Source organism: Tauraco erythrolophus, chromosome 17, assembly GCF_009769465.1.
Source record: "Tauraco erythrolophus isolate bTauEry1 chromosome 17, bTauEry1.pri, whole genome shotgun sequence".
Classification (NCBI taxonomy): Eukaryota; Metazoa; Chordata; class Aves; order Musophagiformes; family Musophagidae; genus Tauraco; species Tauraco erythrolophus.
This window is the reverse complement of record NC_141481.1, coordinates 15,616,591-15,630,633: the sequence shown is the minus strand read 5'-3', so window position 1 is coordinate 15,630,633 and position 14,043 is coordinate 15,616,591. Positions and strand designations below refer to the sequence as shown.

At 55.5% G+C, this 14,043-nt stretch overlaps 1 protein-coding gene across 1 annotated transcript; it reads left to right on the top strand.

Moving 5' to 3' along the window:
- The first annotated feature begins 11,171 nt into the window (after window positions 1–11,171).
- Window positions 11,172–12,497, top strand: LOC147527587 (forkhead box protein J1-A-like). Its single transcript, XM_086622507.1, is given in 3 exon segments — window positions 11,172–11,258; window positions 11,665–12,289; window positions 12,292–12,497. Coding segments are annotated over 3 exon segments (918 nt in total).
- The last annotated feature ends 1,546 nt before the right edge of the window (window positions 12,498–14,043 follow it).

Genomic DNA, 14,043 nt, shown 5'->3' with positions numbered 1-14,043 from the left:
AGCTTACTGCCAGGCACAGTCTGCAGAGAAGTCAAGAGCAGAGTCTGAGACAACTGGTTCTTCCCAGATCAAAAGCTGGTTGACCTGAGCAGACGTTAACCAGTGAGACCCTTCCCTACGCTGCCCCGCTCCAGGCGATGCCTACAGAAGTGGACACTTGGATCATCTGTAGGCTTACACCAAGGGACGTTCAAGCATCAAAAAACAGGTAAGTACGATGAAAGCAAGACAAAAATACATAAAATCTGACTGCAACACACTGATGAGAGAGAGGATTTCATCACAACGAGAACGTGGCTCCCCTCAGCCACAGTCTGGCTGTCGTAATCAGTACGTGACGTTACTTAGAATCATAGAATGGTTAGAGTTGGAAGGGACCTTAAAGATCATCTAGTTCCAACCCCCCTGCCATGGGCAGGGACACCCTCCATTACACCAGGTTGCCCAAAACCTCATCCAACCTGGCCTTGAACACTGCCAGGGATGGGGCAGCCACAGCTTCTCTGGGCAACCTGGTCCAGTGCCTCACCACCCTCAATGTAAAAAATTTCTTCCTTAGATCTAATCTAAATCTCCGCTCTTTCAGTTTAAATCCATTGCCCCTTGTCCTATCACTACATGTCCTTGTAAAAAGTCCCTCTCCAGCTTTCCTGTAGCCCCCTTTAAGTACTGGAAAGCTGCTATAAGATCACCCTGGAGCCTTCTCTTCTCCAGGCTGAACAGCCCCAACTCTCTCAGCCTGTCTTCATAGCAGAGGTGCTCCAGCCCTCGAATCATCTTTGTGGCCCTCCTCTGGACTCGTTCCAGTAGCTCCATGTCCTTCTTATGTTGCGTTCTTCTTATGTTCTTATGTTGTTATACTCCATGTTCTTATGTTCTTACTTGGAGGGATGTTCACAGGATCATGGAACGGTGAGGCTGGAAGCACCGCTGAAGGCCACCCTTTTCCTTGCCCCCTGCCCAAGTGCTTGTGGCAGTGCTTGTTCACCCTCAGTGAAAAGCGTTTCCTGATGTTCAGAGGGAGCCTCCTTTCTTCCAGTGTGTGCCCATGGCCTCTGGTCCTGGCACTGGGCACCACCGGGAAGTGTCTGGCTCTGTCCTCTTGGCAGCCTCCCTCTCCTGATGATGTACATCAATGAGACCCTCCTGAGATGTCTCTTCTCCAGGCTCAACACTCCCCAGCCTTTCCTCACTGCAGAGATACTCCAGCCTCTTCGTGGCCCTTCACTGGACTCTCTCCAGTATCTCCATGCGTCTCACACTGGGGAGTCCAGCACTGGACATAGCACTCCAGGTGGGGACTTCCCCCTGAGCAGAGGGGAAGGACCACTTCTCTCCTCCTAACGCAGCCCAGGACACCGTTGGCTGCCTTTGCCACAAGGGCACACTCTTGGTTTCTGGGCAGCTTGATGTTCACCAGGACTCCCCCAGCATTCTCTGCAAAGCTCCTTTCCAGCCGGGTGGCCCCAGCCTGTGCTGGTGCCTGGGCTTGTTCTTCCCCAGGGGCAGGACTTTGCCCATCTCCTTGTTGAATTTCATGAGGCTCCTGCTAGTCCATTTCTCCAGCCCATCCAGGTCCACCTGGATGGCTGCAGGACCCTCAGGCCCATCAGCCACCCCTACTCTTCCTTTTGTCACCTGTACACTCACAGAAGCCCTCCTCGTTGCCTTTGACATCCCTGGCCAGATTCAGCTCCAGTTGGGCTTTGGCTTTCCTAAACCCATCCCTGCACGCTCGGACAATGTTTCTGTAATCTTCTGTACTGACAGGCATGGAGGGGTAATGTTCATCTGGTCGAGCAGTGCCAGCTCCACAGAGATGGGGCGAGGGTGTGCTCAGTGTAGGACACAATGGGGACCCTACTGTAGCCTACAGGCAGACTCAAACACACATGAACCACCTTGTCCACGCTTACTGGCAGCAGATCTGCTGTCACGAAGAACAACCGTTTGCTTACAGCAGGTGAACCCAGTGGCCACCAGCAAGGACAGGCAACCCTCCTCCCTCAGAGCAGTGCCGATTCCCCCGTACCACCCAGTGCTTCTCAAGCCCACCGGGGCCCCACACGCATTGCCCCGCCTCACCAGGGTTGGAGCGGCCGTCTGGGCTGTTCACCGGCAGCCATGGTTTTGCCGGGAAGTTGCTGGGGTAGACGAAGGAGGGCGGCCGCATGTACTTCATGGCAGTGACGGGGAAAGGACGGGGCAGTGAGGGAGAAAGGACACGGCAGTGGTGGGGAAAGGAGGGGGCACTGAAGGGGAAAGGATGGGGCAGGGAAGGGGAAAGGATGGGGCAGGAAGGCGAGAGGACGCGGCAGGGCGCAGAGCGCAGCAGCGAGCGGTCCGGGACGCGGTTGCCACGGGAACGGACGCGCTGGTCGCTCGGGCAACAACGGTCGCCGCGCGAGGCTCGCTCCGCCCCCGAGCGCTGGGATTGGTCCGTGAGCCGCCCGGCTCGTGCCCGGCTCGTGCCCGGCTCGTGCCCGTGCTCGTGCCCGTGCCCGGCTCGTGCCCGTGCCCGGCTCGTGCCCGGCTCGTGCCCGGCTCGCTGCCTTCCGCCGGCGCCCGCCCGGCCCCGCCCCACCCCGCCCGTGCCGCCCCGCCTGGCTGCCCAGCAATGAAGGGGTTAAAGCTTTGCCGTAAGCATTTCCCGAGGGTTCGGCAGCGGTTGGCACATCCCTACGGAACAGAACGGGGCCAGCATCCCTGCAGCTGCCGGCAGCCGCTCGAAGGGAGACTCTTTATCCCGAACGCTCTGCCCAGGGCCGGGGGCGCAGCCGGGAGGAGACACCCCCGGGCACCCCCCGCGATAAAGCCGTGCCGCTGCCCGACACCGCCGGCTGCGTCAGCGAGCTTCTGTCCCAGTGTCGGTGACACTTGAGACTCTGTTACTGGAAACGTATTTTGGTTTTGTAAAATTGTGAAAATGGGTTTGGGATCTTCATCAGAGAGTGGAATTTCCAAAAATTCTCTCTTAGGTTGTATCCTAAGGCACTGGAAAGATCTGGGAGGGGATCCACCAACTCCCATTGTACCCGGTTTTGTGTCCTTGTGATATCCTCTGTGTTTCGTGCCGACTCCTGCTTCAACCAGTTTGTGTTCCTTGTGCCGGCTGTGTGTGTTACATTCCTTGTGTTTGTTATTTCCCTGTTCCTGCTTTTATCTTGTAACGGAAAATAAGCGTTTGGGGGAAGGGGGGATTTTACAGAAATCTCCCTTAGGATGCATTCTGAAGCACTGGAAAGGTCTCAGGGGAGACCCTTAACAAAAATTAATAGAATACTGTAATCATTGGTGGCCACTGTATATTTTGAAGAGCCAGGAAAAGTGGCCGAAAAGTGGCACTGTGACATAGAATATTCTTTCACAGTTAATGCTGTTTTGTAGGCCAGAAGGGACGTGAGATGAGGTCCCGTATGTGGGTTTGTTCCTTCGAACAAACCTTTGTGGTTTTTACTCGACAATCTCAATAATGACATTAATAATCTGTTTGAGCCAATGAGGAGTACCATGCGCAGAGGAGAGTGAGGAGAATTTAATTTTGGCTTTGATGCAAGGATTTGGAAAAATGCGCAATCTTACTAGTGTAAGGGCCTGCATACCCGTCCTCCAAGCAGCTGGCCAGCCTTTGCCATGGGGAATAATTCCTGTAAATCTGTCAGATTTATAGAGGAATATGATCACATTTCTAAGGCTTTCATTGCAGCTAACGGATCTTATTATCTGGACAAGGACGCCAACTGCAAACAAAGAAGCAACGATGAGCTTCAGGATCCAATGCCCTGGAAGCCAGGTGATAACAGAATTGTGTTTGGGAAAGGGAAACGTGATCAGCAGAGGGGCTGTTGGAATTCTGTGTCACTCAGACAAGAAAATACAAGGATGACATCACTTACTGTTAACAAGGAACAGGGGCGGTGTGGCTGCCTCAAGCTGGATCATGAACATCGCTGCGTACACATCCCAAACATGACAGATGATTTAAAAGTGCAACTCCTGTGGGAAAACAACTGAAATTGGGGAAATGGAGAAACGCTGCTTCGCCAAGTTCAGCTCACAGCTGCAATATTAACAGTAGCTCTGAGGCGAGACACGGCTGCTGCTCCCAGGAACAGAACGCAGTTGGCATGGACGGGGTCTGCCCTGGCAGAACAGAACGTGCAATGTCCTTGAAATGGGGAGCAGAGTGGTACGAAGGTACCACGGCTCGTCCCTGTTCTCAGGTATACAGAATGGCTGGCAGAGGGAACCGCACGGCTGGCAAGGAAGATGGATCGCGGCCCTGGCCTCACCAATGGTGATGGATAGAGGCATTCACCTGGGCCATTTGGGCATGTCAATATCTAATGAGTTGCCAAATGGCTGGCCTTTGGGGTGAACTTTGCTCATTATAATGTCACTAGAATACCGAAACACACCTCCATCCCAAAAGCTACCCGCCTCTGGGCTGCGACCACCCCTCACTGAGCATATGTCCTGAATTTCTTCTTGTCCGCACCTTTAAGTCGAAGCGAGGAAAATTTGCACCTATCCTGACCAAGACACACTTGACCAGAGTCACTCAAGCCTCATCTAAAAGTATAAACATGGTTTAAGAGAAGGGGGTGCTGGGCGAAGCCCTCCATGGGAACATCTGGGATCAGGTGACGGGCTGGACCTCTCTTCCCCCCCCGCAGGGATGCCCGTTGGGCGTTGGGCGTTACGCACGATTAGCTACTAACACCTTGCAGCTAGTTAGTGTTATCACTGACCAGTTGTGTTTTCGCGGTCAGTCCCTGTCACCGGCTGTCTTCGAATCTGTATCCTGTCACGAGCACCTGTAATAAAATTTATATAAATGTAGGTTTCCAGAAACTCCATAATTGATACAGAGGATACAGGGATTTGGCCCATTGCGCTGCCCGTGGGGTCCCTGAACAGGCGAACACCCTCCGACCCAGCGGGCTGCCCGGGGGGCAGGCGGGTCGGGCACCAGGGTCTCGTCTTCCTTGGGAAGCGGCAGCCCGGGCACATCGCTCCCCGCCTGCTGCCCTGACCCCGTGTCGTATCGCGACGTGTTAACGAACCGCGACTGCCCGGGACGGCGGCACACGCGGCACCTCCCCGCACCCCCGGCGGCTGTGACAGCGCTCCCCGGGCCGCTCCCGGAGCGCGGGGGGCTGCCGGGGCGGGACACGGCCCGGCCGTGGCGGGGAGCGGCCGAGCACCGCCCGGCGGCGCTGGGGGGCTTCAGGCGCAGGAACAGGATGGTTTTTCCCCACCGATCTCTAATTTTTCACCAATTTCCGTTTCTTTCCAACATCTCAGCGCCAACAGCGGGACGGCCCGGCAGCCCCTGCGCCCCGCCTGCCCCCCCGCCCCCAACACAGCCCCGCTCCGACCGGCGGGCCCGGCGCGGGTTTCCCTCCGCCGGGAGAGTCCCGGGCCGGGCGCCCCGTTCCCGTTCCCGGGCCCGGGCCCTGGCCCCGGCGCTCACCGGCGTTTGGTGTCGGTTCTGCGGAGCGGGCGGGTGCGGGGGGTGCCGAGTTTGGGGGCGGTGCCCGTCTCGGTGGGTTTTTCTTTCCCTCAGCGCCGGTGGGTTCCATCACCCCCCCCAGACCCTCTGGCGGGGGAGGGGGCGGGTGTCCGTCAGCCGCGCGCACTGCGCAGGAGGTGAGCCCCCCGCCGCCGCCAGAGCCCCTCCCGCGGGGAGCGGGCGGCGGGTCCCGTCACGGCGGGTCCCGTCACGGCGGCCCCACGCTCAGCGGCGGGGCAGGGCGGGCGGCCCGGGGGCGGGCGGCGAGGAGCGGAGGTAGGCGGGGGCGGGGGGCCGGGGTCTCTGGGAGAAGGTTCGGGTTTGGGGCCGCTGGGATTTTGCCTCTTCTCCCGCCGGGCGCGGCCTCTGCCCGCCCCCCCCGCCCCGTGTCCGTTCGCTTCTCAGCCGCGCAGCGGGCGGGAGAGCGAGGGAGTGAGAGAGAAGGGCGGGAGCGGCGCGGGGCGCGGGCAGCGCGGGCAGCGCGCGGCACCGCTGCGGGGATGGGGGGGGCGGGAGGGGGAGGGGGAGCGCGGCGGGGGCGCTGCGAGTGCGGATGCCGGTGGGTGCACGTGGGGGCAGGCGGGGGGTTCGGGCCGGGTCCCGATACCCGAACAGTCGGTGCGATTGAAACGGAACTTTCCGAGACCCGTTTTGGAGATCTCTCCTCCACCCCTTTCTTTTGGGTCTGGGGTATGTTCGGGGCGGGCGGTCCCTGAGTCGGTGGTCAGCATCTCTCCCGGCCGGAATTCCCTTTTCTCAATGCGCATGTTCCCAGCTCAGAAAAACATGAGAACAAAGTTTATCCGCTCTCTGGGATGTTCCCTCCAACATCCAGCTCTGGATAAAGACTCTCCCTTCTCATCACTCTGGGCAGCTTCAGGGATGCTCATCTTTAGGTCTGTGTAAATCACCTACTAAACCCTTCCTGACTCTCGGAGTACCAGCGCTCTCTTGCTCGTCCGGGATCACAGTGCCGGGACTTACCTGTTTTGGAATCATTTGCTGGGATGGGACAGGCCAGGCGCTGGTCACCGAGTGGTGAGCAGTTACGCTGTGCGTCACTGGTTTGCATATCTTATTGTCATTATACATCTCTGTATCTATTCCTACAGCATTATTATCGTTTTTCCTTGTAATTTTGTATTATTTTAATTATTACGTAATTGCTCTTATCTCAACCCAGGAGTCTCCTTCCCTTTTCCCCTTTAATTCTCTTCCCCATTCCCGGGGGTGAGGGAGGCTGAGCAAGCGGCTGTGTGGCGCTGAGTTGGTGTTTGGGCCAAACCACCGCCCGGGGCTTCCCCGAGCGTTTTCTGGTCTTGCCACTTCAAAGCCCTTCTTTTTTCTGGAAGTTTGGAAGGTGGCGTTCCTCGTTCTGGGTTCCGACTGGCGTTGGGCTCTTGTTGACCAGCTGCTCGCAGGGGTTTTGTCAGACGCGAGAGAGAGCTCTGCTCTTCTGCTGGGGTTTTGCACCGCGCTCTGACCGTCGGTGAGCGAGCGGCAGAGCGGCTGGGAGAGCCCGTTCCTGGAGAGCAGCGCGTTCCTGCACGTGCCCGTCTGCGTACGGGGAAGGGTTCCTCCCTGCGGGATGGTTTTGCTGGGCCGTGAGGCTGCACTGGAGCAGCAGAGGTGAGAAGCGTCGTCTTTAAAGGGAAGGAAGCTGTAGCAAAACAAGCAGGAAAAGCTGGTTTCTCCCTGGAACGATGCCTGGCAGAAATAATAACAAGTAAAGGCGCTTGCAGTTGGCTTTTTGATGCAGCCTTCATACAGAGCTTTGGATACTGGTTGGTTTCTGGGAAGCAAGACAGCGCTGAGGAAAGAAAATAAGTCTGGGGTGATCTGGGGGGGTCTAAGAGAGGTCTGGGGGCTTTAGGTGGGGTCTGTGGGGATATGAATGTCTCTAGAATAAGTCTGGAGGCTTTAAGAGTGGTTTGGGGGCTATAGGATTAGGCTTCGGGCGTGTAGAATGGATCTGGGAGTCTCTAGGATGGGTTTGGGAGATGTAAGAAGGGTCTGGGAGGATCTGGGAGTCTCTAGCATGGTCATGGGACTCTAAGATGGATCTGGAAGCTCTAGAATGGATCTGGGAGCTGTAGGAGGGGTCTGCTAGGTCTGAGGGAGGTGTAGACTGGGTGTGGGAGGATCTGGGGGTCTCTAAAATGGGTCAGGGAACTCTAGGAAGGGACTAGGGTCTGTAGGAGGGGTCTGGTGGCTCTAGGATATGCCTGGGGGTTGTAGAAAGGGTCTGGGAGGATCTGTGGCTCTCTAGAATGGATCTGGGGGCTTTAAGACTGGTCTTGGAGATCTAGGATAAGTCTAGGGGGGTGTAGAATAAGTCTGGGGAGATCTGGGGGTCTCTAGGATGGGTCTGGAGGCTGTAGAATAGGCCTGGGAGGGAGTACAATGGCTCTGGGGACATCTAGGAGTCTCTTGGAGGGGTCCGGGAGCTGTAGGAGGGGTCTGGGAGTGTGCAGAATGGGTCTGAGGGGATCTAGGGGTCTCTATGATGGGTCTGGCAGCTGTAGGAGGGTTCTGGAAGCTCTAGGGTAGGCCTGGAATGTTGTAGAATGGGTCGGGGGTCATCTAGGTGTTTCTAGTATGGGTCTCGGGGCTGTAGGATGGGTCTGGGGACTCTAGAATAGGCCTGGAGGGTGCAGAGTCAGTCAAGGGGGGATCTGGGAGTCTCTAGGAAAGGTCTCGGGGCTCCAGGATGGGTCTGTGGGCTATAGGAGGTGTCTAGATATGTGCAGAATGGGTCTGTGGGGATCTGGGGGTCTCTAGGCTAGGTCTGGGGGCTCTAGGAGAGATCTGGGGGTTCCAGGACAGGCCTGGATGGGTGTAGAATGGGTCTTGGAGGATCTCGGAGTCTCTAAGATTAGTCTGGGACTCTAGGAAGGGGTCTGTAGGATGGGCCTGGGGGGTTGTAGAATGGATCTGGCGGGATCTGGGGGTCCCTAGGATGGGTCTGGGGTCCCTAGGATGGATCTGGGTTCTCTAGGAGGGGTCTGAGAGCTGTAAGAGGGCTTTGTAGGCTCTAGAATAGGTCCGGAGGGGTGTAGAATAAGTTTGGGTTGATCTGGGGAGCTCTAGGAGGAGTCTGAGGGTTCTAGGAGGGGTCTGTGGGGATGTGGATGTCTCTAGGATAAGTTTTGGGGCTTTAAGTGTGGTCTGGGGGCTCTAGGATAGGCTTGGGGGTGTAGAATGTGTCTGGGGCATCTCAGAGTCTCTAGGAGGAGTGTGGGGGCTCTAGGAGGAGTCTGGGGGATGTAGAATGAGTCTGGGAGGATCTGGAGGTCTCTAGGAGGGGTCTTGGCAGGGTGTAGGACAGGCCCTAGGGGGTGTAGGACAGGTCTGTGGGGATGTGGATGTCTCTAGGATAAGTCTGGGAGTTCTAAGAGTGGTCTGGGGACTCTACAATAGGCTTGGGGGGTGTAGGATGGGTCTGAGGGGATCTCAGAGTCTCTAGGAGGGGTCTGCAGGGATGTAGGACGGGTCTGTAGGAATGTGGATGTGTCTAGGATAAGTCTGGGGTCTTTAAGAGTGGTCTGGGGTCTCTAGGATAGGCCTGGGGGAGTGTAGAATGGGTCTGGGGGGATCTCGGAGTCTCTAGAAGGGGTCTTGGGGGGGGTGTAGGATGGGTCTGAAGGGGGGTGTAGGACAGGTCTGCAGGGATGTGGATGTCTCTAGGAGGGGTCTAGGGGCTTTAAGAGTGATCTGGGGGCTCTAGGATAGGCTTGAGGGTGTAGAATGGGTCTGGGGGCATCTCAGAGTCCCTGGGAGGGGTCTGGGGGCTCTGGAGACTGTAGGAAGGGTCTGGGAGTGTGTAGAATGGGTGTAGGGGTATCTGGGGGTCTCTAGAATAGGTCTGCGATTTCTAGAAGGGATCTGGGAGCTCTAGGAGGGATCTGAAAGAGTGTAGAGCCTGGGGGCATCTCAGAGTCCCTGGGAGGGGTCTGGGGGCTCTGGAGACTGTAGGAAGGGTCTGGGAGTGTGTAGAATGGGTGTAGGGGTATCTGGGGGTCTCTAGAATAGGTCTGCGATTTCTAGAAGGGATCTGGGAGCTCTAGGAGGGATCTGAAAGAGTGTAGAGCCTGGGGGCATCTGGGGGTTTCTCGGATGCATCTGGGGACTTCAAGAGTGGTCTCTAGGATAGGCCTGGGGGTGTGTAGTATAGGTCGAGGGCAATCTAGGTGTCTCTAGGAGGAGTCTGGGGGCTCTAGGAGGGGTCTCTAGGATGGGTCTGGCAGCTGTAGGATGGTTCTGGAAGCTCTGGGGTAGGCCTGGAATGTTGTAGAATGGGTCGGGGGTCATCTAGGGGTTTCTAGTATGGGTCTCAGGGCTGTAGGAGGGGTCTGGGGGCTCTAGAATAGGCCTGGGGGGTGCAGAGTCAGTCAAGGCGGGATCTGGGAGTCTCTAGGAAAGGTCTGGGGGCTCCAGGATGGGTCTGTGGGCTACAGGAGGTGTCTAGATATGTGTATAATGGGTCTGTGGGGATCTAGGGGTCTCTAGGCTAGGTCTGGGGGCTCTAGGAGAGATCTGGGGACTCCAGGATAGGCCTGGATGGGAGTAGAATGGGTCTGGGGGAATCTCAGAGTCTCTAGGAGGAATCTGGGGGCTCTAGGAGATGTCTAGGGGTGTGTACAATGAGTCCGGGTAAATCAGAAGGTCTTTAAGATAGGTCTTGGGGGATTTAAGATGTGTCTCGTGGAGTGTAGCAGAGGTCTTGTTACCCAACAATAAAGGGGTTAAAGTTTTGTGTAACAGTTTCATGAAGGGTTCAGTGGGCAGTAGGTGATGCACACACACCTAAAGACACTACCAAGGCGTCCATCCTTGAAGCTGTCAGCAGCGATTCAAACAGAGACTCTTTATCCAGAACTGTCTGCCCTTGGAGGGAACATCCCAGAAACTGCAGAAACTTTGTTCCCATGTTTTTCTGAGCTGTGAACATGCAGTGACTTGGGGGAAAAGGGAATTCCGGCAGGGGGAGATCGCGACCACCGACTCACGGACCACCTGCCCTAAATACACCCCAGACCCAAAAGAAAGGGGCGGAGGAAGAGAACTGAGCATGCGAAGTAATTTACATGAAAAGCAAGAGAAAATTAACCAATTGTTTAAGAATATGTAAATATGTTATGAATTATTCATGATTGTAGTGTATAACCAATTTTCTGCCCAGAAGCCAGTGTGCCCACTAGGAGGAGAAATCCCCCGTGCACCCAGCACTGCGATAAAGAGTGGCGCTTTCCAAAACTCCAGAACGAGTCTGGGAAAGTTCCGTTTCCTTTTCAGGTATCACTATTGCCTTTTTTTTCCCTCTCTATCTCTTCCAGTACTCTCACTCTTGGAGTACTATCTCTCTCTCCCGCCCTCTCTATTTTGGGCCTCACACTCATCTGGGATTTGCAGCTTCGGGACCAGACGGACTTCGCATACGAGGGGGTGGTGAGCACCTACACTGTGTATTAAATCATCTGTATTAAATTGTTCTTATCTCAACCCACGGGTTTCCCGTTTATCCTTTAATTCTCTCCCTCATTCCTGGGGGTGAGAGAGAGTGAGTGAGTGACTGTGTAGGGTTTGGTTGCTGGAGTGGCCTAACCCATGACAGGGGGACAGCTCTGCCCTACTCCTGCAGGGCCACCCCACAGCCATGGTGGTGCTGGCAGCTCCTGGGGGGACATGGGGCCCCTGGGGGTCATGGCTGGGACCCCCGGGGTCATACTCAGGGCAGGAGGAGGTACGGGGCTGGAGGGGTGCCCCAGGGTGATCCTGTGCCCCCAGGCCCTGGGACGGTCCTGCTGGGCTGGATTTGGCCCCGGCTGTGGGGTCCGGTGGGGTCCCCCAGCATCCCTGGCTCCCACCGCCCACCCATCCCATCCCTTCCAGTGCCCCCCGTCCCATCCCGCTCCCACGGGCCGAGTCTCAGCCCGCAGCGGCCGGGCGCTCCCGCTCCCCACGGACCAATGGCAGGGCCGGGAGCTGCTGGCGGGGCAGGGCTTTGCCGTGGCCCGCGGGAAGCCGTTCAGAACAAACGGGAGCACAAACTCCTCTGTTTCTTCCCCACCCCCAGCTCCCCAGGCAGGCAGGTGCTGCGCCAGCAGACAAGCGTTCAACCGTGGGTTTTTTTTCTCTTTTGGGTCTAGAACTCCATCCGGCACAACCTCTCCTTCAACAAGTGCTTCATCAAGGTGCCTCGGGAGAAGGGCGAGCCGGGGAGAGGCGGGTTGTGGAAGCTCGACCCCCAGCACGCCCACCGGCTCAAGAACAGTGCCTTCAAAACGCAGAGGCCACCCCCAGCGCAGACCCACCCGGCCTTACCCAAAACACCCCAGCAAGAAGCACGCTGCGTCGCCAGCCCGCCCACGTTGCCTTGCATCTCCGGGAACATCCTCAACGTCAGCAGGGAGTTGCAGCAGCTGCTGAAAGGGTTTGGAGAGGGCACTGGTGACCAGAACTGGAATCCAGCAGGTGCCAAAGCAGAGGAAAAGCGCAAGCAGCCCTCGCCCCAGCGAACGGCCAAGGCCTCTCGGCTTTCCGACTCTGCCTTGCTGACCCAGGAAGAGCAGACCCAGCTGGGATCACTCAAAGGTGACTTTGACTGGGAAGCCATCTTCAATGCCGACCTGAATGGAGACACCTCCGCTTTTGGAGAGCTGGAGCTCACGACTCCGACGAGCCCCTTATTGCATGACATGGACTTGGCAGCACACGGGCACATCGACTGTGCCCAGGGGCAGGAGCAGCTCCTCACTGAAGCCAACCAGAACAACTGGACTTTGATGAGACCCTCATGGCCACTTCTTTCCTGCAGCATTCCTGGGGCGAAGGGACCAAGGATTGCCTCTCCAACTCCATCAACGTGGAGCAGTTGTATGAACTCGACACCACCTCTTTGCCAGCGGACATGAGTGACTGGAGCAGTCTGGCGTCCCTCTTGCAAGAGGCCAGTCACTTTAGGAGGATGCTCCCCCCGTGACTTTTACCGGCGTCATCGTGAGATTATTCATAGAAACACTGGGGGTAGAAAGAAACAACACTACAGGAACTGTTTGATACATCTTTAAAGGACACATCCAAAGTCTCTAGTCCATGAATTTCCTCAAAAGAAGAACTAGAACACTACTTTTTTTTTTAATTTTAAAGGAAGAAATGTGAAATATTGTGATTTTTTTCTGTGGAAATGGTAACAACATGTGTTCTGTCAGGACTAAAAGAGAGCACCTGCTAAACACCATCCGAGACATGAGACTCCTGGTGGCTTAGGACTGGATAGACTAAGTGCGATTTCCTTGAAAAAGATACCCAACCAAGGACACAAATGACTTGCAAATACCTTAGCTGATGAACTCGAGACTGAAAAAGCCATTTGCAGGACTCCGGAGTGGACCACAGTGGAAGACTTTTCAACTTTTTTGGGAATGACGGGTTGGTGTCATGTATGGATTTATAATTGTGGAGTTTTAGTTAAACTTCTATATGAACTATTGAAAAATGGTCAGACACAAATAACTTGGACTGGCGAGGCCAAAAGGGCGTTCCAAGAACTGAAACTGGAACTGATAAGAGCACCAGCTTTGGGTCTGCCTGATGTAACAAAACCTTTCTGGCTGTTCTCCTATGAGACAAGGGGTGGCTTTAGGAATTTTGGCTCAAAAACTGGGTCCTTATAATGAGCTGTGGCATGCTTCTCCAAGCCATTGGATGGAGTAAGCAAAGGATGGCCAGGATGCCTTTGGGCAGCGGCTTGTCACCATCCAAGAACCACGAAAATTCACTCTGGAACAAAAGATAATCGTGCACACTTCTCATGCTGTATTCGGTTTTAGAACAAAAAGGAGGACACTGGCTTTCCCCGCTGAGATTCCTAAAATATTAAGGGGTTCTGGCAGAACAAGATGATACAGAGATTGTTATATCTACTATGACAAATCCTGCTTCCTTTCTAAGCGAAAAACAAGAAATGGAGACTGTTGTGCATGATTGCACAGAGACCATTGAGACTGTGTGTGTGAGCAGACCGGATCTTAAAGAGGAACCTTTAGAGGAAGCAGACCATACCTGGTACACCGATGGGAGCAGTTTTGTAAGAAATGGAATTGGAATGGCCAGATATGCTGTAACCACCAAAGATCGAGTGGGAGAAGCAAAATCACTCCCTACGGGTACGTCTGCATGAGCTGAAATAGTTGCCTTGGTCAGGGTGTTAGAGCTCGCCAAGGAATTGCGAGTAACCGTATGGACAGACTCAAAACAGCCTTTGGTGGAGTTCACGCCCATGGAGCGACTGGGAAGGAACGAGGACTCCTTACTGCTCAAGGCAAAGGTATGAAACATGCTGATGTGATAATACCACTTCTAGAAGCTGTACAACTTCCATCGGCAGTAGCAACTGTGCATTGCAGATGCAAGGTAACACTGACAAGGAAATGGGGAACAAATTAGCTGATCATGAGGCCAAACGGGCTGCGGAACAAGGTGAGGTATTAAGTTTGATTCCTGAGAAATCTTTGCCACTACATGAG